Raw genomic sequence first — 24,450 nt, forward strand, 5'->3', positions numbered from 1 at the left:
TCCATATTCTAAGCCAATGGCATGTGGTCTGTCATCATAAACTAGATCTTGTATTGATTGCCAAGAGTATGAATTTTCTATTCAGTGAATATTCTATGGTTTGTGATTGCTTTTCCCTTAGTTGTGGGACTAGGTTGAAAAAAAAAATCCACTTCATTATCAAGTCTAACTTATGTGGTTCATCCAGGTGAAAGAATAAAGCAACAGATGACAAATCCCTTATGCAGCCCAATCCCAAGGCAGGACCTTGCCCTATGACTCCAACCAACATAAGATGTGACTGTGATACTTTAAAAAATATTCTGTCATTACTTTGAAAGGGCCAAGCTCTCTTTACCTATATTAGTTATACATTTTTGTATATAGCAGGCACACCTTGCCACTCTCTCTCCACCTGAACTAATTAGCTGCTGCTGTCCAGGTTTGCTACTGGCAGTAGGCCACTCTTCTGCCACAGTTTTTGTGTGTGTTGGGCTGCTTCTTTGGGTATCTAACATACATGTTTAATTACCATGTGCAAACACATACGCCAGCCTTTCTTCCATGCTAATTTGATTGTCAGTCAACACTTGGCAGATGTGGGGCTCATGTGACTTTCTGGGCCTTAAGACAAAGCAATTGCTGGGCGTGGCTGTCAGAGCTCCTTTGCCCTCCTTCCCTCATTCGGTCGAAAATGCAGACGTAAGAGTTTTAATGCACATCTGTACCAATGATGCCTCGTGAGGAAGGGGAAGCAGTGTACCATGCTGGACCACTTTTCTATAGACTTCAAGTTATGTAAGAGAAAAGAAAAATCCTCTCCTGTTTAGGCTGTTATCCTTCAGAACACACACAATTGCCTGGCCCCTGAGATATGTACCATATTATTTATTGTCCTCTCTATGCCAAGTACTCATTTAATCTTCAGAGTCCCTCAAGGTATCATTCCCATCCTTATACAGAGGAGAAACCTGAATGCCAGATATGAACTTACTCGCCAATATCATTCAAATGACAAGCTTTAAGTTAAAGCTAGCCCATCTCCAAAACGCTCTGGCATGCATATGTGTTTCCTGCCTCTTCCACGCTGCCCTTTAGAGCTCATTCCTCTGGGTTTTCTTTCAGTATGCTCCCATCTTCAGGGCTTTTCCTCCCTCCAGTCCTCCCAAGCTTCTTTGATAGGTCAGCAGTTATTGTGGATGGCAAAGGAGGTGGTTAATATTTAGAGCTCTCAAGTCAGAGGGACTAGGCTCAACTCCCAGAAAGACTAAGGGTAGCTCATGCCCTTGGTCAAGTTATTCAAACTCTTAGAGCCTCATTTTCTCATCTTCTGGGTGGACCAAAGGTAGTTCCCTGGGAAGTGAAGGCGACTAGAAGAATAGCACATAAGATTACAAAACACTGTCTGATCCAGCAGGCATGTATCAAGACAGCACTCACTGCTGTCAGCACTATACAGTCCCTGCTTTATGGGGTACATCTTATTAAGTCTCAGATGTTTTACAAAGAGCCAAAGGGCCACTGACTCTCCCCCAGAACTTGCAAACACAAATTTTGGTAACTTTGCCAGCAACACTGAATGTTGAAGACCTATTTGGATGGTAGTGGAGACAAAGTAAGGGACCTAATAAATGGCAAATGAACAGGTGTGCTTCATTCTGAAGGCAGGTGACCTTCTGGGGGGTTAAATGTGAGGAAATCCAAGAAACCAATGAAACGCTGCTTTTCTCTGGGCTGGCAAAGCCAGAAAGGAACTGAAGAGTATGCAAACTCAAAATGTGAGACACTATTAACAGTCAAAAGGGGCTTCAAACAGCAAAGAGGTGCTTGTAGCAGCGTAAATGGAAGTCTCACAGAAACAAAAACAAGTGACAAGCCAAAAGACAAAAAGCCAGTCTTCTGTTCAGTTTGTAGGATGAGGACAGAGGCAGAAACATGTGTAAAGGGAAAATTCCAATAAATGTGCCTGTGACGAAGCAAGCAAGAAAATGTCTAGGAACAAGATGGAGGGGAAAGGAAAATCTAAATCAAGAGTAATTCACCATTTCCTTACACTCCCCACAGGCTGGTGATCTCAGCAACAGTGATCCCATCTCTTAAATTCCTTGTTCTGCTCTGTGGATTCTGTCAAAAATTACTGTATAATTTTTACAATATTCCTCAGGGGTAACCACCTGAACATTACTTCTGTGGATTATTTACTACTCAAAACAGGTGAAGTGGTTTATTGCTCTTAACTCCCACAATGCAGACATATAATGAAATTTAAATGGCTACATTTTCCTAGAGGAAACATACAGAAGCCCAAACCCATCTTTGAGTAAGAGGAAGGGCATACCTGATGATCCCCGAGGAACTGTAATCCAATCAGACACAAAGCAATATGTCTACTTCAGTACATTCTCCTTTTCTTTTGAACTCCTACTTGATATTTCATTACCTAAAATGGCCATGGTCACCAACCGAAACAGCCTTGTCTCTGAATCACTCTTAACTGGTAACTTTCTGTTCTTCTATCCTTTAAGTCCCCATCCTGTCCCGACACCTAGATGGGTGTGTATTAGCACTTTAGCAGACCTCTTGTGAATGTTGTCTAGATTATAATTACAAGAAATATCCAGCTATGTATACCAGGACTATCTAAAGGGAAGGGCCTGGCCAGCAAATACCGTGAGACAGAAAGGCTTGCTCTTAACAACTGCAATCCTGGAGATGCTGACATTTTGGTATGCTGAATATTTCAGAGAGAATTGCTGGCCTTTTCTGGGCAGGAGATGACCCAAGAAATTCAAACTCATGGCCTCATGTGTCATTTGGGGATAAAAAAATGATGTTTCCTAAGTTTTGCAGGCAAGTTATCCCAAGACACACAGACCACTTGCTTGGTTTTGCAAATATTACTTTCAAAAGACAAGGCTGTGCCTTTATTCCTAAACAGCATTATGCTAAAGCACTAGTAAACATATAGAGAAGATTACGACTTAGGTTTAAAAAAAAAAAAAAAAAAAGGAATATGGATACCAAAGCCATTGCTTGCTCTTTACCTGGAAACACAAACACAAATAGTACAATCAACAACATAACATCTACTGGGTTACCAGTCACTTATGTGAGACATTCAACCATATCTGCCAAGAGCAACAGATAAGAAAGCAGGTTGATTCATCCCATAAAACTCAGAGGGAAGCAGCTGCCCTACAGCACTATTAGAGCCCCCCAGTCAGATTGTGGAGGGAAGCACCTGCCTCAAAGCACTACTGGGGCCAAACCAGTTAGGTTCTGATAGCAGAATGAAAGTACAGTGCTCAGACATGAAATTCTCAAAATAAAAACAGAAAATGTTAGCAGATCAAATGTTTACTGATAACACTCTGATGAAGATACTGGAGGAGAAACTTCAACAAAATCCATATGCAAAGCAGATGCCAGGAAATTCAATGGGAATTTCCAAATCAGGGAAGAGGTCACAGCATGAGCACACCAGCAACCACTCTGCATGGGAGTGGACAGAAGGCTTCAGAAGACTCCATTCCACTTCCGAGACAAACTAAATCTAGAATATTACAGCAACAGCTTTATCTTCTTACACAGAAGTAAAACATTATGAACCATTGAGATGTAGGGGATGCTGTAGCCACACCTGGTTAGGGGCTCGCTACAGGTGTGCCTGACCATGCCTGCGAGGGCGTGATCAGGGTGATGTAGAGTGAGGGACGCTTACATGGTGGGCTGCTTTCGTTTTCATCTTTGGCTTGCTGTACGGATTGTTGCCCGCTGGCTGGTTAGGTGGCTCTGTAAATAAGGTTTTTCCCTTTTAAATTCCCTTGTATTTTTGCCTGGCTCCATATTGGTAATTTCCCACATTATTCAGATCCGAGTTTTTAAACAGATTTTTTAATTAATAAGTTTGAGACAAACACTAAAGTTTATCCCCTCAATGGCATGCATTCATTGCAAATAACTTGAAACATAAATATTCCAGTGATTTTGTTGAAAACTCTGGAAAGAGATAGAAATGATCTGTTAGGAAGATGAGGTAAAGGAATCTGAGTTTTCAGACTATTGTATACTAGAATAGAAAATCAATGGCCAACTAAAACAGCCAACTCCAAAAACCCAGGAGTCATCCCATATGGCAGGTAAATACCAAAACAGTGCAGGTGACTGTTCTTGGACAGACAGACTGCAAGAGGCACAGGAAGCATGTTTTTAGATTAAACCTGTTAGTATCCGCCACACCACCACCACCACCACCACCGGAACTAAATCCAACAATGCTTTTAGACCATTTCCAATGTGTACAAAATCATTGTTACAAAATAAATTCTTCAAATGCCAACATACTATTAAAAACAAAAAACTGGCATTAGGAAATAAAAAGCCAACCCTCCCATTTAATAACTATATCTGTATTCATAGAAAGTCAGGATGAATATTTAAAAGCATTTTAAGTTAGATTTGATGCACCTGAATAGATTTTACTGTTTAAATTATCTTGAGATTAAATTCATTAAGTTAGCAAATTAAACATGGGTAGCCGAAAAAAGAAAACAACTCATTTCATAGTTTCAGCAAATAGCATTTCTCATTTCTGACTTGAATTCCTCTTCTACAAAAGACTAAAGTATCATTGCAAGGGGAATTTTTAAAAAGCAACAAACAAAAGTATTTTCCTCTGAATTCTTAGACAAATTCTATGGACACAGCTTCCCAAAGTCTCCAGTGACTGTGCAAGTTTGTATGGTGCATCTTATGTACTTTTCCAAATAGTAGCTGAAAATGTCCAGAGCAGTCACTGCTTAATTCTTTTACCAATTAAGGCATGTGTGGCAAGGTGGGTTGTTTAACGATGTCCTAACACCACAGTAAGTGTGCATTTCTGAGGTGTTCTTCATAGGACAAAAGTGTGTCTTGCCAGGAGCAATATCTGTACAGTCAAGCTGATTCCTTTGGCTCTATACCATAATACAAGGAACCCAGCGATGGTTGTGGGCATGAATCACTTAAAGCCCTATATCCATGGGTGCTCAATAAATATTCAATGAACCAATGAATGGATTATTCAGTGAATCAGTGTCAGATTCTTGTTCAGTTTCCTTTTAAAATGTAAAACCCAGGTCTACATTTTTAAGAGAAAGGATAAAATGCTTATGCACACATGAATCTCCACATCAAGATAAATAAGAGTACTTACTGAAAGTCAATTACCTGCCCTTCACTCTTTGTCACAGATGAGCAAAAGGGCAATAGAAACAACTCTGTAGACTTTCCTTTTTAGAATTCATTCTTTTAACAGAAATTAAATATCACGTGCTAATCAGTGCTTCCATGGCTAGAAAAACAATCTGAATTTACCACCAGGTTCAGAACTTCAGCAGGAAGAAAAGGGAGACGCTGCCATGGGAGACTTGAAAGCACAGCATTATCCTCTACTGCATATTCCAGAGCCTTGTCTCAGAAATGTGTGTCCTGGGGAAACACACACACACACACACACACACACACACACACACACACGGTTATGTACAGAGTAAAGAGTGTGCATGTGCACACACACACACAACTTTGCCCTGCAAAAGGTGCATAAATGAAAACAAACGCAGACTCTAAATTGTGTAACCATGTTATAGGTAATTCAAAAAAAAAATGGTGCTAAAGATGCAACTTTATGGAAATTAGAGGCACAGAAAATACCTGGGGAGCTTTTGTAAACTACATTTCTTCCTGTTCCCTTCTGAAAAGTTTTGAGGGTACATACTTGCACAGGTAATGTAGACATTACCCTGCCACCCCAACTAGAGACACTAACCCCCAGTTAAGACCCAGTTTGAATTGAGTGAGCACTTGGAATTGACTCCAACTGTCTTCTAACTGTGGTTATGTTTTCATTTGCTGTGCATGTGTACACACACTTACCATGATGCACATCCAGTGGGAAGGGTTCTCTCCTTCCACCATGTGGATTCTAGGAACCAAAATCATGTCCCTCTGGCTTGCATGACAAATGCTTCATCCAGTGAGCCATCTTGCTGAGCATTCTGTTGCTGTTAGTTTGTTTTCTGCTTTTGAGACAGGGTCTCACTATGCAACCCTATCTGATGGGGAATTCACTATGTGAACCCAGCTAGCCTGAGACTGAGACTCCCCCAACCCTGTATCTTAGCGATAGCATTAAAAGCACGCACCACAACTAGCTGTCAGTCTTTTATTTTTTATTTCAATGTAAAGAAAGCAGTAAGTATATCAATGTTAACATATACCAGAGAAATTTTAATTATTTTTAAAAGATTTTATAGATGAATATGTTGTATGCTGGCCATGTGGAGCCGAACTATTTCAGTTGTACTGTTTCATTTTGTTTAGCATAGGTTAGCTTAGATCAGTAGTTCTCAACCTGTGGGCTAGAATATCAGATACTTGTAATTCAGAACAGTTGCAAAATTACAATTACAAAGTAGCAACGAAAATAGCTATGGTTGGGGGTCACCATAATATATGGAACTTGTATTAAAGGGTCCAGCATAAGGAAAGCTGAGAATTACTATTTTAGATGGTTAGATTCAAGCTAATAAACCAATTTGGCCAATTAACTGCAGATGTATAAAAAAAGAGTAGAGAGGTGTTAAGATTGGTTTGGTCTCAAAATCAAAGCATGGTGATTGATGTCTGCTGAGGTAGATGAGGTGATTATAGCAAAAGTAGAACACCATCCCTGCTTCTCATTGTCTTAGCCTAGTCCAGCAAGTCCACAGGAATATATGGCAGCCCACAGACTCCTATAGCAAATGACACTTTAATAGAGAGCTGTGCAGATCCTGGCACTAGTGAGTGGCATGACATAGGGCAAGCCTCTGTTGTTCCATGCCTACATCCTCAACCCACATTCTATACAAACAAGGTTGGTCATCTCAAATTACTACCAAAAGGCTGAACCCACTCACTGTAATGTCTTGTACCTTACACCCCAAATCTAATCAACTAGTAACATTATGGCAATAAAAAGGGGATCATTTTCTACTTCTGATGTTTTAAGCCTAACTTCAGGACCTAATTTAAATGTGAAGGATGTGCAGTGTGCTCTGTAAAGATGACAAGCACTGACTTACTCTGACATACTGAAAATACTTTCTCCATTAAACCTGACTATAAGCCTAGACACAGGGGTGTGGGGATGGAGAAGAACCTTGGTCCTGCCAAGAAGATGATGGGACAGACTTAGTCGACTTCCTTGGAGGGGGAGGCTTACCCTCTCCAAGGAGCAGATGGGAGGTGGGGGAGGCAGAAGAAAGGGAGCTGGAGGAGAGGACAGAGGGGGAACTGGAATTGGAATGTAAAAAAATAAATTAATTTTAAAAAATGACTATAAAGTATTTTAACCAATTTATAAAGAAACAGTCCAGATAGCCAATAACAGAGACCAGATTAAATATTGATACAGGAAATTATATATGCAATAATATAGGAAATAAATCTATATATAAGGTTATTCCCATAAGTATAAAGGCTACAGTCAGTTTTCCATTTTTGAGATCTGCATCCGTAACTTAACATACCAAAATACTTAGGAAAAACATTCCATCTGCTCTATACATTTTTTCCTCCCCTCCTACCATCATTTCCTAAATAGTATTTTCATGGTATTTGCACTGTATTGGCACGGTAGCTAAAGACAAAGTAATTCATACAGGCACACACACAGGTTACATGCAAACATTACATCCTAACATTGCTTTCTATAATGTACTTAACCACCTGTAGGTTTCAGTTAAGGGGGTTCTTGGAACAAATCCCAGTGATCCTGAGGGCAGACCATGTGCATGCACGCTTAAAGAACAGGAAAAAGCAGGTGTGGCAATTGTTATTTCCAAGGAATGGCTTAACTCTGCATTTCCAAACCTTAACAAAAAGAATAAACACTAGACTTTCTAGGGGAAGTCTTACCCTCTCCAAGGATCAGATGGGAGGTGTGTGTGGGGAAGTGGGGGGAGCAGGAAAAGAGGAGGGAGGGGAACTGGGATTGGAACGTAAAAAAATAACTAATAAAACAAACAAACAACAACAACAACAAAAAACACTAGAGTGGCCGGGATTGTGGTGAGTGGACTATGTACATGGTCCTCTCAACAATGTCAGGTTATGGATGTTCTAGGGCCATGTCACCAACACTAGACTCATTGTGATGACATCACAAGGGTGCAGGTAGGTGTAAGAGGAACAAACAAACAAAAAAATAAAAGTGTCAGGTTATATTTAGTGCTATAACATAAAACTTGGTTTATAAATCCTAGATTTGAAACCATTTTTTCCTTAAAATTTTTAAGAGATTTTATTTATTTTTATAAATGTTTGCCTGAATATACGTCTGTGTACCACGTGAGTGCAGTGTGTATAGTGCCCGTGGAGGCCAGCAGGCAATGGAGCCTATGGAATTGCAGTTATAGGCAGCGGTAAGCTTCCATGTGTGTACTGGGAATTGTTCCCAGATCCTGTGCAAGAGCAGCCAGAATGCTTAACCCTTGAGCTGTCTCTCCACCCCCACCCCATCTTTTTTATTTTTCTTTTCAAAATTTCTACAGTAATTATCTAGCACTTATAAACAGTTTCTGAGAAATTAAAAGCTAAGTTAAGCTCAGAAAAAGACCTTCACATTCCATTCAGAGCATACCATCTAGGTCACATTACTTTAGGCAGCAGGTTAAATGAATAGTCCTCCTTCGTATGTCTCATAAAGTATGGACTAAAGTTAGAAACAAGCTCCACTTCGGACTCTTTTCTTTAATTGATATATGGAGTGAAGTTATCCAAGGGTACCCAGGGCTCATGTTGAGACAGCTTTGTTTGTAGCATCATGCCCAAAATGGATGAGCCAGGCCTTCCTATGGTCCATCACTGCAGTGTGGAAGCCTATGCAGTTTGGCTATCAATAATGCTTGCATTTAGGAATGAAAACTCAACAGAACTTTAGTGGAATGGGCAAGAAAAGGCTACAGATGGGAGTAGTTGGTCAGTGTGGATAGGATAAAGAGAATTCAGACATGCCAGGTTCTTGTTGTTAAGACTTATTCCAGTAAAGCACAGGACAGCCAGGAGTCAAACTGGGAAGAAAAGAATAGCCATCTATTCCAGTCTGAGATAAGCTATGCTACCATAGCTACTTTTTCCTAAGCTGCACGTAGAGATGTCTCTGAGCCATCAACTCACAGTGGTCCTTGAGGGTGATCTGAGTATGCTCAGAACAGTTGAGATTCTTGAAAAGGAAGGTGTACCTCCAACTCTGCAACTGAGGGCTCAGGTATATAAACTAGAAAACAAACAGTAAAATCAGACAGTCTGGCTTCAAAATCTGTATAGGATCCTCCTTGTGGGCTGCATCTTAGTCAGGAATCCTATAAACCTGGCCAGGTCAGAATAACCCAGTGACTTCAATTCCCAAAAGTCATCAAAAGTTTCCCGGCACCAAAAGCCACCTATGAAGGTGAACACTGTCAGTGTGACAGGGTCAGAATCAGCTAGTAGAAAAGCCTCTGGACATGTCTGGGAGGGACTGTCTAAATAAGGTTAAGTGCGGTGGAAAGAAAGGCCTTTCTTGAATGGGGGTGCCAGGGCATCATTTCACAGGCTGAGGGCTTCAACTGGATGAAGTGAGGAAGAGAGAGAGAGAGAGAACACAGAGCATCAGCACTCAGGATTCTGCTTCCTACCAATGGATATGTCACATGGTTAAAACTCTTGCTGCCCAGATTTCCCCACCAGGAAGGGCTGTACCCAGAACCAAAAACCAAAAACCAGAAGAATCTTCTCTCGTACATTGTCAGGTAAGAGAAAAGCAATGAGAAAAGTAAACTAATACAGCACCTTGTGCTTTATGAAACTACACAAAAACCACAGCTGGAAGACTTCTTCAGAAGTCATGTTGAGTCTCATTCTTCAATATGGAAATGGGCCATTTTTACAGAAGACACAGATTATTATGCTACATAAGAGTAAAGTTTAAATCCATTAGGACAAAATAAAAATTATAAGCATTTCTATAGAAGGAAATACAACCTCAAGTGTTAAAGCTTAACATAATAAACCAACTCTGGATGCTATTGATAGAGTGAAGAATGGGGAATTCGACTGGGAGAGTAATGGTCCAACAGACAGTTATGCTGCTATTTCAGAAGTGGATCTACTGCAATCAGAGACTAAAAGTATCTGCAAATGGAGAGAAGAGTAAACAGAGTGCCTGGAAACCCTTGATGCCCATTCCTGGAAGCAAGTAGCATTGTGGAAAGAAAAGCAATAAAGGAGCTAGAAGGATGGTACTCGAAACAGGATGAGCAGCTACAAAAGCAAACAACAGGGCAGCAGAAGTCTTCGTAGACAACATTATGAGTCATCCCTAGTCACTGAGTGGGAGTGGGTGGCTCAGCTGTGTGACTTTAACTCTAAGTCCAGCAAACAGGCCAAAGATATCTCCTACATGTACTCAGCCCTCACTTCCCTTAAGCAGCACCCCCTCCATCCCACTCCCCTGGCACATTGAAGAGCCACCCTATGGAAACACTATGTCTGCGATATTCTATACCCTAATCCTACCCAGTGAAGCAATATAGGTCCTATCCATTCCCAATGAGGACATGCAGGTTAGACTGGATAAGCTGCCAGTGTGCAAATGCTCAAGTAATGCTCTCCCTACTTTACTGCCTTGGCTGCTTCCATATCAAGGAAGCTTTTCTCACTCATACCTCCATATTTACTGCAAGGACCTATGTGTAGGACATGGTGAAAATGTTATGAATCAACCCATTCCCAACTTTTGCTTATTCAGCAACCTAAAAACTTTATAAAGAAATTAAAACCGGTGAGTTCAAGGCCAACCTGGCTAACTTACTAAGACGGTCTCAAAATAAATAAAGGGTTGGGAGTGTAGCTCAGTTACCTGGCATGTGCAAGGCCCCCACTTCAACCCTTCACCCACAAAAAAGAAAGGAAGGAAGAAAGGAAGATAGAAAGAAAGAAAGAAAGAAAGAAAGAAAGAAAGAAAGAAAGAAAGAGAAAGAAAAGGTCAAGATCAAACCTGGGCTGGGGATATAGTTCTATGGCAGGGTAATTGCCTAGCATGCAAAAGATCCTGACTTCCATACCTAGCATCAAAAATAAAAAGAGGGAAAGGAGAAAGGGAGGGAAAGAAGAAAGAAAAAAACAAAGGAATGGGGAGGGGATTGATCTTTACAGAGATTTATTTTAGTAATGCCCAGAAAGTATGTCAATACACATACTGCTTCTGATCTAATGAAGTGATACTTGACAGTTTTTTAAACTGGCAAGACCTTCTAAGAAATAGTGACACTAAAGTAAGTTACAGAAAACAGAGGTATGCACAAATGCACAGTAGCCAGATAGCAAATGTGGACAAAAAAAGCTTGCACACATGCATACTGATGATTTTGCCACTAACACCCAATGTTCAAATCATGATTTCCTGATGTGTACACACATTTTAAAAATGAATAAACTTGAAGGCCAAGAAAAATATAAGAAACTAAAACACAATGTAAGAAAAAGGTGACTGCAAATAGAACTTTTAAACTACAATGTCATACTTAGACAGATGCTGTCTTATCATTATAACAAAGGTAGAATAAATCGTATGATGATAATCTGTTTACTAAAAGATGGTAAATTAGTGATGGGCTACTTATAGATTTAACAAGTAGTTCTGATGCTACTCATTTACTACTACTCTGATAAAACTGAAAGACATGATCAATCAAAAATCACAGGCCACTTGTAAAACAAAAACTTCCTTCCAGTTCCCAGTGGAACCCCAAGCCTCATGCATGGTTAATGAAGACTGTACCACTGAGTTATAGCCCCAACCTCAAGAGAACTTAAAAAACTTAAAAGCAATTTAGGTATCTAAATGAATTCCTCCTCTAGCATCAATTGTTTTATTTTGCAATTCAAAGGTGGAAAATATAAATGGCTCTGCCTATCTATAAAAGTGTGAATGATCAAACACATCACAATGGCTTCACTCTCATAAACCATGCATGTTCAACTTAAAATGTATGATATTCAGCTGTCAAGAGGAAGCAATTCAAAGGCCATCACACAGCTGATAAGCCAAGTGGAAGGAGCCATCCAGACTTTGCCCTGCCGAACCCTTTCTGGGCGACAATTAAACAGATCTTCATAGACGATGTACTGTGTACAGAAGCGCTGGTCAGAGTCAGGGTTGGCATGGTATGCAACAGTGTTGATGGTCTGAGTCACGTCACTGTCTGGCTTGGGCTTTCTACTGAGCACCTTGCCTCCTGCTGCAGTAATGAGCTTAAGGAGATCATTCTTTGGATGATGTTTGAAGTTTCCCCCCAAAAAGAAGTAGCATCCATCAAATAGCTTTGGCAACTGAAATAGCAAAAAAAAAAAAAACCAATTGTTAAAAGTAGATCAAAATATTTTAAAACACTGTATATGAATGTAAGACACAAGACCTATAGTCATGAGTCAGTAAGAAGCATCCTAATGAGCTACTGGCATAAGCTGTATTTCAATCAACAAACTGGATCAGGAAAGTATTCTTAAGAAAATATGTTTCTTTTATTTCATGATTTATTTATTCTTATTTTATGGGCATTGGTGTTTTGCCTACATGTATGTCTGTATGAGGGTTCCTGATTTCTTGGAACTGGAGTTACAGACAGTTGTGAACTGCCATGTAGGTGCCAGGAATTGAGCCCAGGTCCTCTGGAAGAACAGCCAGTGCTCTGAACTGTTGAGCCATCTCTCCAGCCATGAAAATAAGAGTTTCTTATTTATGATTTTTTTTTGCATCTAATATTCAGCTACTGCCTGATTCCTTTTTTACTCTCCTAAAATTTCAGATGTGCTTTGTAGTAAAAAAACAAACAAACAAACAAAAAAAACCCAACCTATAGCCAGGCATAGTAGTATACACCTATAATCCTAGCACTAAGGTTAACCAACAAAGAGTATAGCAAGTTCAAGGTCAGTCTGTACTATAGTGAGAACCTGCCCAAAAATTTAAAAAACAAACAAACAAAAAAAAAAAACATACAACTCTTCATCGGGATGCTTGTATACATGGTTAGGATCTAAATCTCCCAAATTCTAAGACATCCAAAGCAAGCATTAATGATATCAGGCTGGATTTGAACTGTCCCACAGACAGCTCAGTTCTGTCCCTCTACATTCAGGTCCCTACATGCTACCAAAGGTCTCCTGGGCAGTTATGGTAGGAGTGTGTCCTCAGGGTTCCAGAGATGCATTGTCTGTAGGCAACAGATTATGAAGTCATGGCTACAGATCCAATTAGAAAATGTCTTTGTCATTTCTATCATAGGCACACACACACACACACACACACACACACACACACACACACACACACACACACAGAATATTGGAATATTGCCCATTAAAACTGCAATATGTGGCAATAAAGACATATGGTAACTAAAACTGAGCAGCAGCTGTAAGTCTTCTTTCAAGCTACTTCCTGTATCTAAGATTTACCTCAGATTCTGAACGCTTTATGGGAATGTTCAAGATGCCAAAAATCCATTAACAGTGTGAAATTATTACCTTCTGGATTTTACTGCACACCGTGATCATCTTTCAGAATCAAGTGCTTGAAATAAGCACAATTAAAATTTTAATCAGTCACCTGTACTGGCTGAAAGGGCAAAGTTTGCCCAATGGTGATAATGATGTGAAGCCATAAGAACAAGCAAGTAGTATGTAAAAGAAAAATACCAGCTGCTCTCTGTTGAGCCTGCTCTTCTGCGGACCTCCAGGAACTTCGTACTTTTCTTCCTGTTCACGTACTTTGCTGTGCAAACAAGCTTTCACCCCTGCCAAGAAATGAGGACTAATCAAACAAATACCAAGTAAGCATTTGTGAGCTAAGCAGGTCTCTTCTTCATGGTTACCCTAAATGTCCCAAATATTCTGAGATCTTAAAACTCCAATTATCCCAAAAGAAAACAATAAGGCTATGGCTAGAGAGATGATGAACAGTGTGCTATGCAAGCCTTAGGAACTGTGTCTGGATCCCCAACAAGTGTGGCAGCATGCACCTGTAATGGTCAGTACTACCGTTGTGGAGAGCAAGCAGATCCCCCAGTGGTCATGGGTCAGCTAGCCTAGGCAAAATGGTAAGTTCCAGCTTCCAGGAGGGACCCTGACTCAAAAAATAGGTAGAGAGGATGACAGAAGAGTCCTAAAAGCTGCCTCTGACATCAACACATGCACATGCACCACACAGAAAAAGAGAAAGAAAATGTGCTAAAGTTAGCTTTCTAGAAATGCTTTAAAAATGTAAGAAATCCTTAATTTCTATGGAAAATTTTAAGCAATAAGTGTAGCATAAATTCTAACAGGTCTTAATAATAAAACCCTGGAGTCAGATATCGGGGTAAATGCCAAAAGGTCAGAGAAGTAAAGGAGCCAGCCATAAGAGAGATCTCTTACTGTTATTGAATCCTCAGACCAAAGGGGTGATCCTGTCCCCACAAATCCTCAGAATGAATGCAATGAGCTCCTGTCTCCTCCCCCCTTGTATTTCTCTGTCCGCCCAGCTGTATCACGTCTCCATCCCCCGTAGTGCTGGAATTAAAGGCGTGTAATCACAAGTACTGGGATTAAAGGTGTGAGCCACCACAGCCTCTTTCTGTTTCTGTTTTAGACTGGATCAATCTTGTGTAGCCAAGGGTGTCCTTGAACTCACAGAGATCTGCATGCCTCTGCCACCAGAGTGCTGGAATTAAAGGCATGGGCCACCATGGCCTGGCCTCTATGGCTAACTAGTATGGCTAGCTGTGCACTCTGATCTTCAGGAAAGCTTTATTTGTTAGATCACAAACAGAATATCACAAGTAAGTTGGAGTCTGAACTGAGCATTTAACACCTGTGCTCATTTTGCCAGTAGCATATGTGGTTTCATGTTAGATTCCAGTGCTGCACTGTCAGGGAAGTGCCTTTGTGTAGAGCTCCTTCCTCAGCTAGCCACACAACAGGGGCTCAGCAGGACCCATTAAAATAAATACTGAGCATAGCCCATGACATGCCTGGGAACTGACACCATTCCTGGAGAGAAGTGTGCTTGATATTCTCTGGAGAAAGAATTCTTCCTATGGACTGGCAAGTGTGGTTACAGTATCACCTTAAAAAGCAGAGCTATTGTGTAGTGGGTAGGAAAGCCCTAAGCAGGGACCTTAGCAAACAGTCACCATCAAGCTGACTGCATCCTAAAAATAACATGCCCACAATCACATAGAAGAATACAACCTAAGCAGCAGCAACATATTAGGGTGTGTGTGGTGTGTGTGTGTGTGTGTGTGTGTGTGTGTGTGTGTGTGTGTGTGTGTGTGTGTGTGTGTGTACTGGGTTTAATGTGTAAAACTAGATTTGCGATTTAAAGTCAAATGACTTAGTGCTTTGGTATAATTATATAAACTTACGAGGCTTAGTGCTGTTGCCTGTGGAAAGAAATAAAAACAGAACTAACAATACCACCTGTCTCATTTTCTATGCATAAAATGCAAGAAATGGGGTAACCCAGACCCAGAAAGACATATTACCACATGTTCTCTCTTGTCAGTAGTTCCTAGCCTCAACTCCTCAGATCTGAGTAGACAACATGTATTAACCACAGATCCTAGAAAAGCATGAAGAGACCTCAGACAGGGGCGGCCCTTAGTAAAGAATAGCAGGAACGGGTAATAGAACTACAGGCAATTGATTACCTACTGGGAGAAGAATCGACCTCTCCTAGGGATGAGCCTCCTTATGGGTCAACTTGAAACCACAAACACACAAACAACAAAGATACAGCAGGTTCTATTTATAGCTCTTTGTGTACGAACATGTGTGTGTATGTATGTGTGTGTGTGTGTGTGTGTGTGTGTGTGTGTGTGTGTGTGTGTGTTTAACAGCTATAAAAGCAAATGAGATGATCAACTTGAAAGTGGGGGCATTGGAGGGATTTGGAGGACACTGTCTAGAAGGGGCTGGAGGAAGGGAGAGAAGAACTGATATAATTAAATTCTGATGAAAGACATTAAAAATAATAAACTTAAAAATAAAAGGTCTAAAGGCCTCACCATCCAGTGGAAGCAGAAAGGTAGGGTTTTAGTTGGGGGGGGGGAGGTAGTAGGGGAGGATGGGAGGGACAAGGGAACTGGGATTGTAATGTAAAACAATCTTGCTTCTAACTCAAATAAAAAAAATCTGCAAAAAAAATACTTTGTGCAATGAATCCATTTAACTAATTTCCTCATGCTAGTAAAAAATGATTATTTGTTAACAACATCATTTTATTCTTTATACCTGTGTGATTATTTTTTTTCATCTACATGTTTGTCTGAATTGTATTTCCTTCTCTTCTTAATGTATTTGAAGTCTCAGCCTTCTTAGCAACTGCTTACCACATAGATGGCTGTCTCTCACACACACAAATAAAATAAAATAAAATAAAATAAAGGGTCTATTAAATGCCTGAAAAGTGATCTCAAAATGGATCTTATAGTAAACTATCTTCATTATAAGAACAAAATCTCTAGACAATTTTCTATTGGTCTTTGAAATTATTTCACTCAATGACCTCAGTTCCATCACTGAGAAAACAGGAAAGTAGTGAAGGAACCGGCTCCCCATTTCGGCAGCCATAACAGCTTGTCTGACCTTGTCTTAGTCACTAAGGTCAGATGCCTGCCCCTGTCGGCAGCCATGACAGCTGAACACATGCTTGTTTGACCTTGTTCTAGTCACTAGAAAGTCAGCTCCCTGCCTTGTGGCAAGGAACCAATCAGAAATTAGCTGGTGGCGCTATGCTTTACCGCACTGGGTGTGGTTTACGACAAGTACACAGCAATGACTCCTGGAGCATAGCATAGCAACCACCCTGGGAGGGCCTATGGGCCATAAAAACCAGTTGGCCAGTCAACACAGGGCAAGCCCTCCAAGCCTGGAGGCACACCAATCGTGAGCCTCTGCGTACCCCCAGACACTCCCCTACAAGATCTCTCTCTGCAGCCGGTTCGAGCTATCTTTTGCAAGCCATCTGCCATGGCGGGTGGGTGAAAGACCCCAGCTAACATGGGGTTAGCTCGTTAAATTACAATAAAGCCTCATGCAGTTTGCAGCAAGTTCTCGAATTAGCCTGGTGATTGGGGTGACCTCGGTCGTGGCCTGGGACCCTGGATACCTGAGTTTTGGGGGGGGGGGGGTGTCTAACAGTAGGAACAATTAAAATAATAATAATAATAAAAAATCAGAGTTACAGTTCAAATTCCTAGCTATTTTAAAGTAGTTTTGATATCAAAATGTGATACTCTCAACCACTGCTATCTATAATCTATCCAGAAAAAAAAATATAATATATATATATATATATTAGAAAATTAGACATATGGCAGAAAATATTAACATCCTAACAGGGGAAAATGCCAATGAAGGGTGACACCTCTGCCTGGACTCTGCAGAGGGCCATAAAAGGCTCATGCAGGACTGGCACAGAACCAAGTGTCAATCTGCTGCGAGCACCAGAACCATCCCACACTGTTCTTGAAATAAACAGAATTTTGTGAGGATGAGAAAAGAAAGACCAAGTTGACAGAACAAAGGTGACATGTAAGACAATCTGTACTTCCCAAGAGTGGGAGACAGCTCACCTTAGCCTGACCTAGACTTTGAGGTAATTATTTTTTAAGCTTCCTTTTCTCTTACTCCAAACCAGAATGAGATAAAATGTCTATGAGTCAACCTGCAAACATGGAGTAAAGGGAAAAAACTGAAGCTCATGGCGTCTTTTACAAAATAAATAAATAAATTTAGTTTGTGCTTTGATTTGCCAAGATCACTGATTAAAAAAAGGAAAGCAGAAGCTGCCCACTTGCTGACACAGCCTTCCTCCTTACAGCCTTCTGTAGCTTTATTATTAAGTACCTACTATTACAAATTAAACTAGTAATCTCTTTATAAAAAAGTTTTGTACACATTTTTGTTGCAAAACTTACCTTGAACTTTCATTAAAACTGAGTACTCAATTAAAATGAATGTAATTTCACAGCTCTTTTCTCGTCTGTCAACAAATAATCCATTATAAAACATCACAGGTACACGTGTCAAAGATATAAAGGATGTCAATAGGATGTCAGGCAGCTCAAGCCAAGGCACACATGATCAAGACAAAGGGAAGGAAAGGTTCTACTCTTGTTCAGAAACTCACAGAGCTCAACAACAATAGAATTTGTGTGTTACAAAGCCAGTTCTGGAACTTGGTCAAGGATACAGTCAGACAAGCAGATCCTTGCTTTTGAGATTCACCTTTCCCCTCTCCAATCTAATTACAAACCTTCAGAAGAATAGGTTATATCAGATTGACAGAGAGGTAATTTAAAAGAAAAAAAATGCCATTACATTTCACATTTAGTTCAGATATACTAAAAGCAAAAATAATTGGATTTTTTTAGTAAAAATGTTTGAATGCATACTTATTTCTAAAACACAATTCTAGACCAATTTACCTCTCTTTTTTTTTTTTTTAAATTGCTGCTGAAATATTCTAGAAGTATTAGTGGTTTGGCAGTGGTAGGGAAGTAAAATGCAAAATTTGTGGTGAGGTAGGAAATTGTGCACAACTAGAGTTTTAATTCTTTCATCTCTAGTACTAAATAAAAAATGAAATATTAAATGTTAAGAGAAAAATTAAGAGTATCATTAAGGAAATGTGGAAAAATCAAAAGGTTTTGTTACTTCCTTGGGTATACATGAGTAGACTGTGAATAGTAGGTACTTGCTTATGTGTTGTTTTATTAACACCTGTAAATCTTTTCCAACACCTCTTCTCATTCACTTTCATTAGTGGAAAGCCCATCACAACAACATTACTTTATGAAATCTACGGATGCTATGTAATCTGATATTCATCCAGGGAACAGATGAATTGTTATAACCCAAATGTATAAACACTGTCTAATACTCCAAAAATATTAATTCCCACTATTTAAAAATACTAATAAGCACAGGGCCTAACCAAAGAACATTAAAAGAAATGTATTTCTTAATGAGCTACAACTACATACTGATGAAATTACAGGAAAAATAGACAAAACACTACCAAGCACAACTTATTACATTTTTTTGTTTTTTGTTTTTCGAGACAGGGTTTCTCTGTGTAGCTTTGGAGCCTATTCTGGCACTTGCTCTGGAGACCAGGCTGGCCTGTAACTCACAGAGATCCAACTGCCTCTGCTTCCCGAATGCTGGGATTAAGGGCGTGCGTCACCAAAGTCCTGTTACATTTTCTTTTTTAAATAGCTTAACTTTGTTTTAAAATCTTTTTAACTATTTTTAAGATTTATTTATTTATTATAGACACAGTGTTCTGCATGAACATAGGCCTGCAGGCCAGAAGAGAACACCAGATCTCATTACAGATGGTTGTGAGGCACCATGTGGTTGCTGGGAATTGAACTCAGGTCCTCTGGAAGAGCATCTCTCCAGCCCTCATTTTAATTATTTTTGTCTACTTTGTGCATGTGGAAGTCAGAGAACAACTAGCAGGAGCTTGTTCTCTATCACATGGGTGGGGCCCAGGGCTCAAACTCAGATCATCAGCCTTGATACCTGCTAGGCCATCCTGCTTCCCATTTCTCTAACCAGTGATGCTCGAAGTGTTCCAATGAAAGACTCTGACAACCATTAGGGATTGCAGCTCCCACTTGTGTTTTACTTTGTGTGCCATTCCCTGTATTCAGCCAGATTGGTGTGGTTCCTTGCCTGCAGTAGTCCCTTGTAGAAAGAAGCTGTGAACACTGTGTGTGAAGATACTCAAAGATTGCTTTGGTAATGCAGTGCTGAGCTCCTGTGAGACTTCTTGTTCTGTGTGTGCTTAGAATCGCCATAGCTAATCCACCATACCATTCATTAATATTGGAACAACATTAAAATCTGGACCTGAATAAAGATCCCCCTCCAACTGTTTTCTCTAGAAAAATGTCTTTTTGTATCTGGAATGGTGGACAGCATTGTAGCACTATACTTGAGGACTATTTAAACATGGACTCAGCAACACAAGGACATGTGAGAAATGTGCTGTTTACAGTGTGCAGCTGAATGGTGAAGGCAAAGACTCACAAGCTTGATCTCAGCTGGGAGCATGTTCATCTGCATCTCAGGTCCTACAATACTCCACATATCTACAAAGGCTTTTTAAGTACTGACTTGGGGATTACAAAATTTTAGCATATAAAGCAAATTCAAAAATGGAGAATCCACAAACAATAGGATTTACTGTGCATTATTTCCGTTTCAGATGGAGAACTAAAGCACACTGCAGTTAGCTGGCTCAAAGCCATTGAGCTAGTATATGTGGCAGAATGGGAATTTGAACCCAAGACTGCTGAGCTTTCTAAAGCCTGTGCATTTTACATAAAAATATATTTTTTTGGTATGCAAGCTAAACCTTGGACTCTGAAAGGCGTGATTGTGAATATGTCAAATGATTTTAAGCTGCTTTGAATGTTCCAAGAAGTTGCATATTATTAAAAAAGAAAATGTTAGCAACTGAATATCCCATTTCTCCAAAGTTGAGAGCCGTCAATAGACTTTTCCCTCCATTTAGGATTGTTAATGTGCATTAAAATTCAACGACAGGGACTAGAGAGAGAGGATTAGAGCCCTAGCTGTTCTTGCAGAGGATAAGAGTGAGATTCCACACCCACATCAGGCAGCTCACAACTGCCTGTGCTGCACATCTGGGGGCTCCCACGCCTCTTCTGGCCTCTGTGGGCACTGCACACACACTCATACACACACATAAATAAAAAGAAAATACATCTTAAAAATTCAACACTTCAGAAACTTCCCACAATTCCCTATTTGTATGATTATTAATTTGTTGGGTTTGCCTGTGGGTTTTTTGTTTGTTTGTTTTGGTTTTTTTGAGACAGGGTTTCTCTGGCTGTGCTGGAATTCACTTTGTAGACCAGGCTGGCCTCAAATTCACTGAGGATCCACCTGTCTCTGTCTCCCAAGTGCTGGGATTAAAGGTGTACACCACCACCACCTAGCTTTTGTTGTTTAAATATCTTTTCCCCAGTTTTTAAGATTGTATCGTTTGAGTTTGCAGAGCTAAAGTCCTGAATCTTATTATTACAAGTTATAAATTGCTGTTTGGCATTCAATAAAGTATTTTAAACAGCATTATTTTAAATAATTGATGGCTAAAATGCTTTCCAATGTAGCTAATATTAACATTAATTTTGGCTGGGTATGATGGCTCAGATCTGGAATTTCAACACTGATGAGGCTGAGGCTGGACAGTTGTGAGTTTGAGACTGGCTTCAGCTAAAGAGTGAGACCTTGTTTAAAAAGAAAGGATAGTGCATGTTGGGGGGGCAAAAATATGGATTATGATATTTTGGGTGCAAACTTCAGCTCAATTACAGGAGCTTGAATCTCCCATTGTCTTTCAGATGCTTGCTGATTACCTCCAGATGCCTGGCCTTGGTGGGGACTGGTTCCTAGTTTGTGTAACAATAGATGTAGGCCCTGGGTGGGCCCACACCTATTCTGAGAGCTAGTGAAATGTGCCTGGCGCCAGAAGGCTGGGGCCCTTGTGGAATGTCTGAGGGCTTGTGTATGTGCCTAGGGACTGGTGAGAGGCTGGTGAGGGTGAGCAGTTCTAAGACTGTCTCTGGGATTAAAGAAATATTTGATATCAGCTTTATACATGATAATAGATATCTTCTGTTATCACCCCACTGTTGGAAAACTATTTAAGAGGATGCTTAAATAAACTGTGGACTCCAGCATGGACTGAGAGCCCTTCTCAGATGACAAGATGTCTCTGTCTCATCCTTAATGACATTGGGTAGCTAGGAATTTCCCGACCCACATTCCCCCACTCAGGGATGGACCCGGGGCTGTTTGGCTGGTTCTGACTGCAGCCCCAAAGACATCAGTCCAGAATAGATGGCCTCTGTAGCGTGGAACTGATACAGGCCAGACCCCGGCACACATGGAATGAAATTTACCGGAATGAGTTTACTCAAGATTTGTGACTAGGTCAAAATACTATCCTAGCAAGAATGCACAGGATGCTGGCCACATACTGTTAGTATACAAAATATGAACCTAAAAGGTATCAGCATTCTAGCGAAATCATCAACAAACTCATTCTTTTATATCTAAGCTATTATTTTCATTTTGTATCACTGATGTACATATACACATCCACTCCTAATTTTATCTGCAGCGCAATACAATCTTTAGCTGAATACCAGTGCAACAATGCCTACTGTATCAAGAGTGGCCAGCAGACAATTACAGAATAAGGTGGATGGTGCCTACAGAGGCTGCTTTATCTGATGGGCTTATTTGGCGGGTTAATTCGCACAGTGGTATCTGTGGATCTAACAATGTCCCATTGCCAGTCAAGAGAACACAAACTAAGTCTGGGTAGACTAGAGTTTGCTAAGTACAGCACTGGGAGATGTGAGACGGAAAACATCCACTAAGAATGTGAAGGAACCAGCCCCCCATTTCGGCAGCCATGACAGTAACACGTGCTTGCTATGACCTTGCCTTAGTCACTAGAGGTTAGGTGCCTACCTTGTGACAAGGAACCAATCAGAAGTTAGCTGGTGGTGCTATGCTTTACAACTCTGGGTGTGCTTTACAGACAAGCGCACAGCTGAGCATAGCAACTACCCTGGGAGGGCCTATGGGCCATAACAACCAATTGGCCAATCAACACAGGGCAAGCCCACCAAGCCTGGAGGCACACCAATCCTGAGCCCCTAGACACTCCCCTTACGCTGCCCTACAAGATCACTCGGCAGCCGGTTCGAGGGGTCTTTGCTAGCCATCCTCCATGGCAGGTGGGTGAAAGACCCTAGCTAACATGGGGTTAGCTCGTTAAAAAACAATAAAGCCTCATGCAGTTTGCATCAAGCTCTCGAATCTGCCTGGTGATTGGGGTGACAGCGGTCATGGGCTGGGATCCCGGATACCTGAGTTTTTCTGGGGGGTCTAACAAATGTAGCATGGTTTCCTATCAGAAGACACCAGAGCTTCTGCAGTGCTTCTGCCCTGTTCACAAACTCTTCAGTTCTGCAGCAGTTGATAAGCAAACTTAAGTTATTGTTTTAATTGGAAAATGTCAGAGGAATGTTTACAAGTTGGAGTGAATACAGACCCTAATTCCTGAAGACTGAAGTTGATGGCTGTGTTGAAGTCTACAGTTACAGCTTACTCTGCTGGCTTCATGGTATGGGGGCAAAGGGGTAAGAGCAGAGTCCAGAGAAGTCCCTCTGGTAAGGATGTCTTACTACCATTGTGTGACAACCTGACATTCACCTCACTCAAGTACACTGCACACAAAACTAAATAACATGCTGAGGCAAGTTACCAGGATGTGTCATTGTCATCATGGGGTTGAAACACATGGAAATACAAGATGACCATGCTACAGCTAGGGCTGTGTTTCAAGTTCACCCTTCAACCATTTTCTGCACACCATCCTGAAGCAGACCAAGTATTTATACTGTAAAACTGATATGAACCATGATTTTTAGGGAACAGGACCACAAGGTAATACATGCAGATTTTATGTATGGACAGATGGTTCTCTGACATTAATTTTTGCTATGTAAAAACAGAAATGACACTTTCCTTGCAAGAGGTAAGTAAAAGAATCAGCGTGGTTGTTACACATTGGGAAATGTAGCTGAAAGTAAATCTTTATTTGCAGTCATCATATGCCTAAAATCTTCCAGCGACACTGTCCATGCCAATCGTGCTTTTCTGATCATTTCATCTGTTATTTTTCTTATAAGTTTGTCATGATGCATACAGTTGTGCTGGAGTGATGTAGCCATCACCACCCTTGTCAAAGACTTGAAACACTTCACAGTTTTTTTTTTGTTTTTTTTTTTTTTGCTATCTGAATCTTTCACTTTTCTAGCCAACATGGTCTAATATTTTAGGAAGTGGATATTGCCAATCCCAACAGGATCTACACTTCATTGAATATACCCTGCAATACAGTTTCTACTGGGTTTTGACACAGTGACCTCATGACAATCCCAAGTTCCTTTGTTTTGATGGTGTTGTTGCCATCTTTACCAGATAGAAAAAGCTGCCGTAAATTCAGCAATCTATTCTTCATTTAGGTGATTGGCCTTAGTATGAGCAAAGGCAGAAACAGAGCAGGAAAGGGTGGCTGCACCAGCACAGGGACTGTGACCACAGTGTGGATCCACTGGTGCTGCTAACCCACAGGTGTGCTGGGCTATCCTTCAGACAAGAGACTCCCAGTGCTAGTCAGTAAGTCAACTGTAAAGGCAGAGAAGCTCAGTGCTCTAGTCACAACTACTGAGCTAAACCAACATTCCTCTGATAATTTTCTTATCCAAAAATACACCAAGAAAACTGAGTACATTTCAAGTCTAGAAC

The 24,450-nt window shown here is 40.5% G+C and overlaps 1 protein-coding gene and 1 pseudogene across 2 annotated transcripts in view; one reads left to right on the forward strand and one right to left on the reverse strand.

Moving 5' to 3' along the window:
- Window positions 1–9,157: 9,157 nt before the first annotated feature.
- Window positions 9,158–10,507, forward strand: LOC118238205 (annotated as a pseudogene).
- Window positions 10,508–11,186: 679 nt separating this feature from the next.
- Bard1 (BRCA1 associated RING domain 1) overlaps window positions 11,187–24,450 on the reverse strand; it is a 65,278-nt gene continuing 52,014 nt past the window's right edge. Inside the window, exons 10-11 of one of the 2 annotated variants that reach the window (XM_027397154.2) lie at window positions 13,744–13,841; window positions 11,187–12,375 (exon numbers count right to left, since the gene is read on the reverse strand). In XM_027397154.2, coding sequence (XP_027252955.1) covers window positions 12,043–12,375; window positions 13,744–13,841 — 431 coding nt within the window. In that variant the 3' untranslated portion in view covers window positions 11,187–12,042. The remainder of the gene's footprint in view (window positions 12,376–13,743; window positions 13,842–24,450) is intronic. The other variant, XM_035441021.1, reaches the window with a different exon arrangement.

Source organism: Cricetulus griseus, chromosome 2 (assembly GCF_003668045.3).
Source record: "Cricetulus griseus strain 17A/GY chromosome 2, alternate assembly CriGri-PICRH-1.0, whole genome shotgun sequence".
NCBI lineage: Eukaryota > Metazoa > Chordata > Mammalia > Rodentia > Cricetidae > Cricetulus > Cricetulus griseus.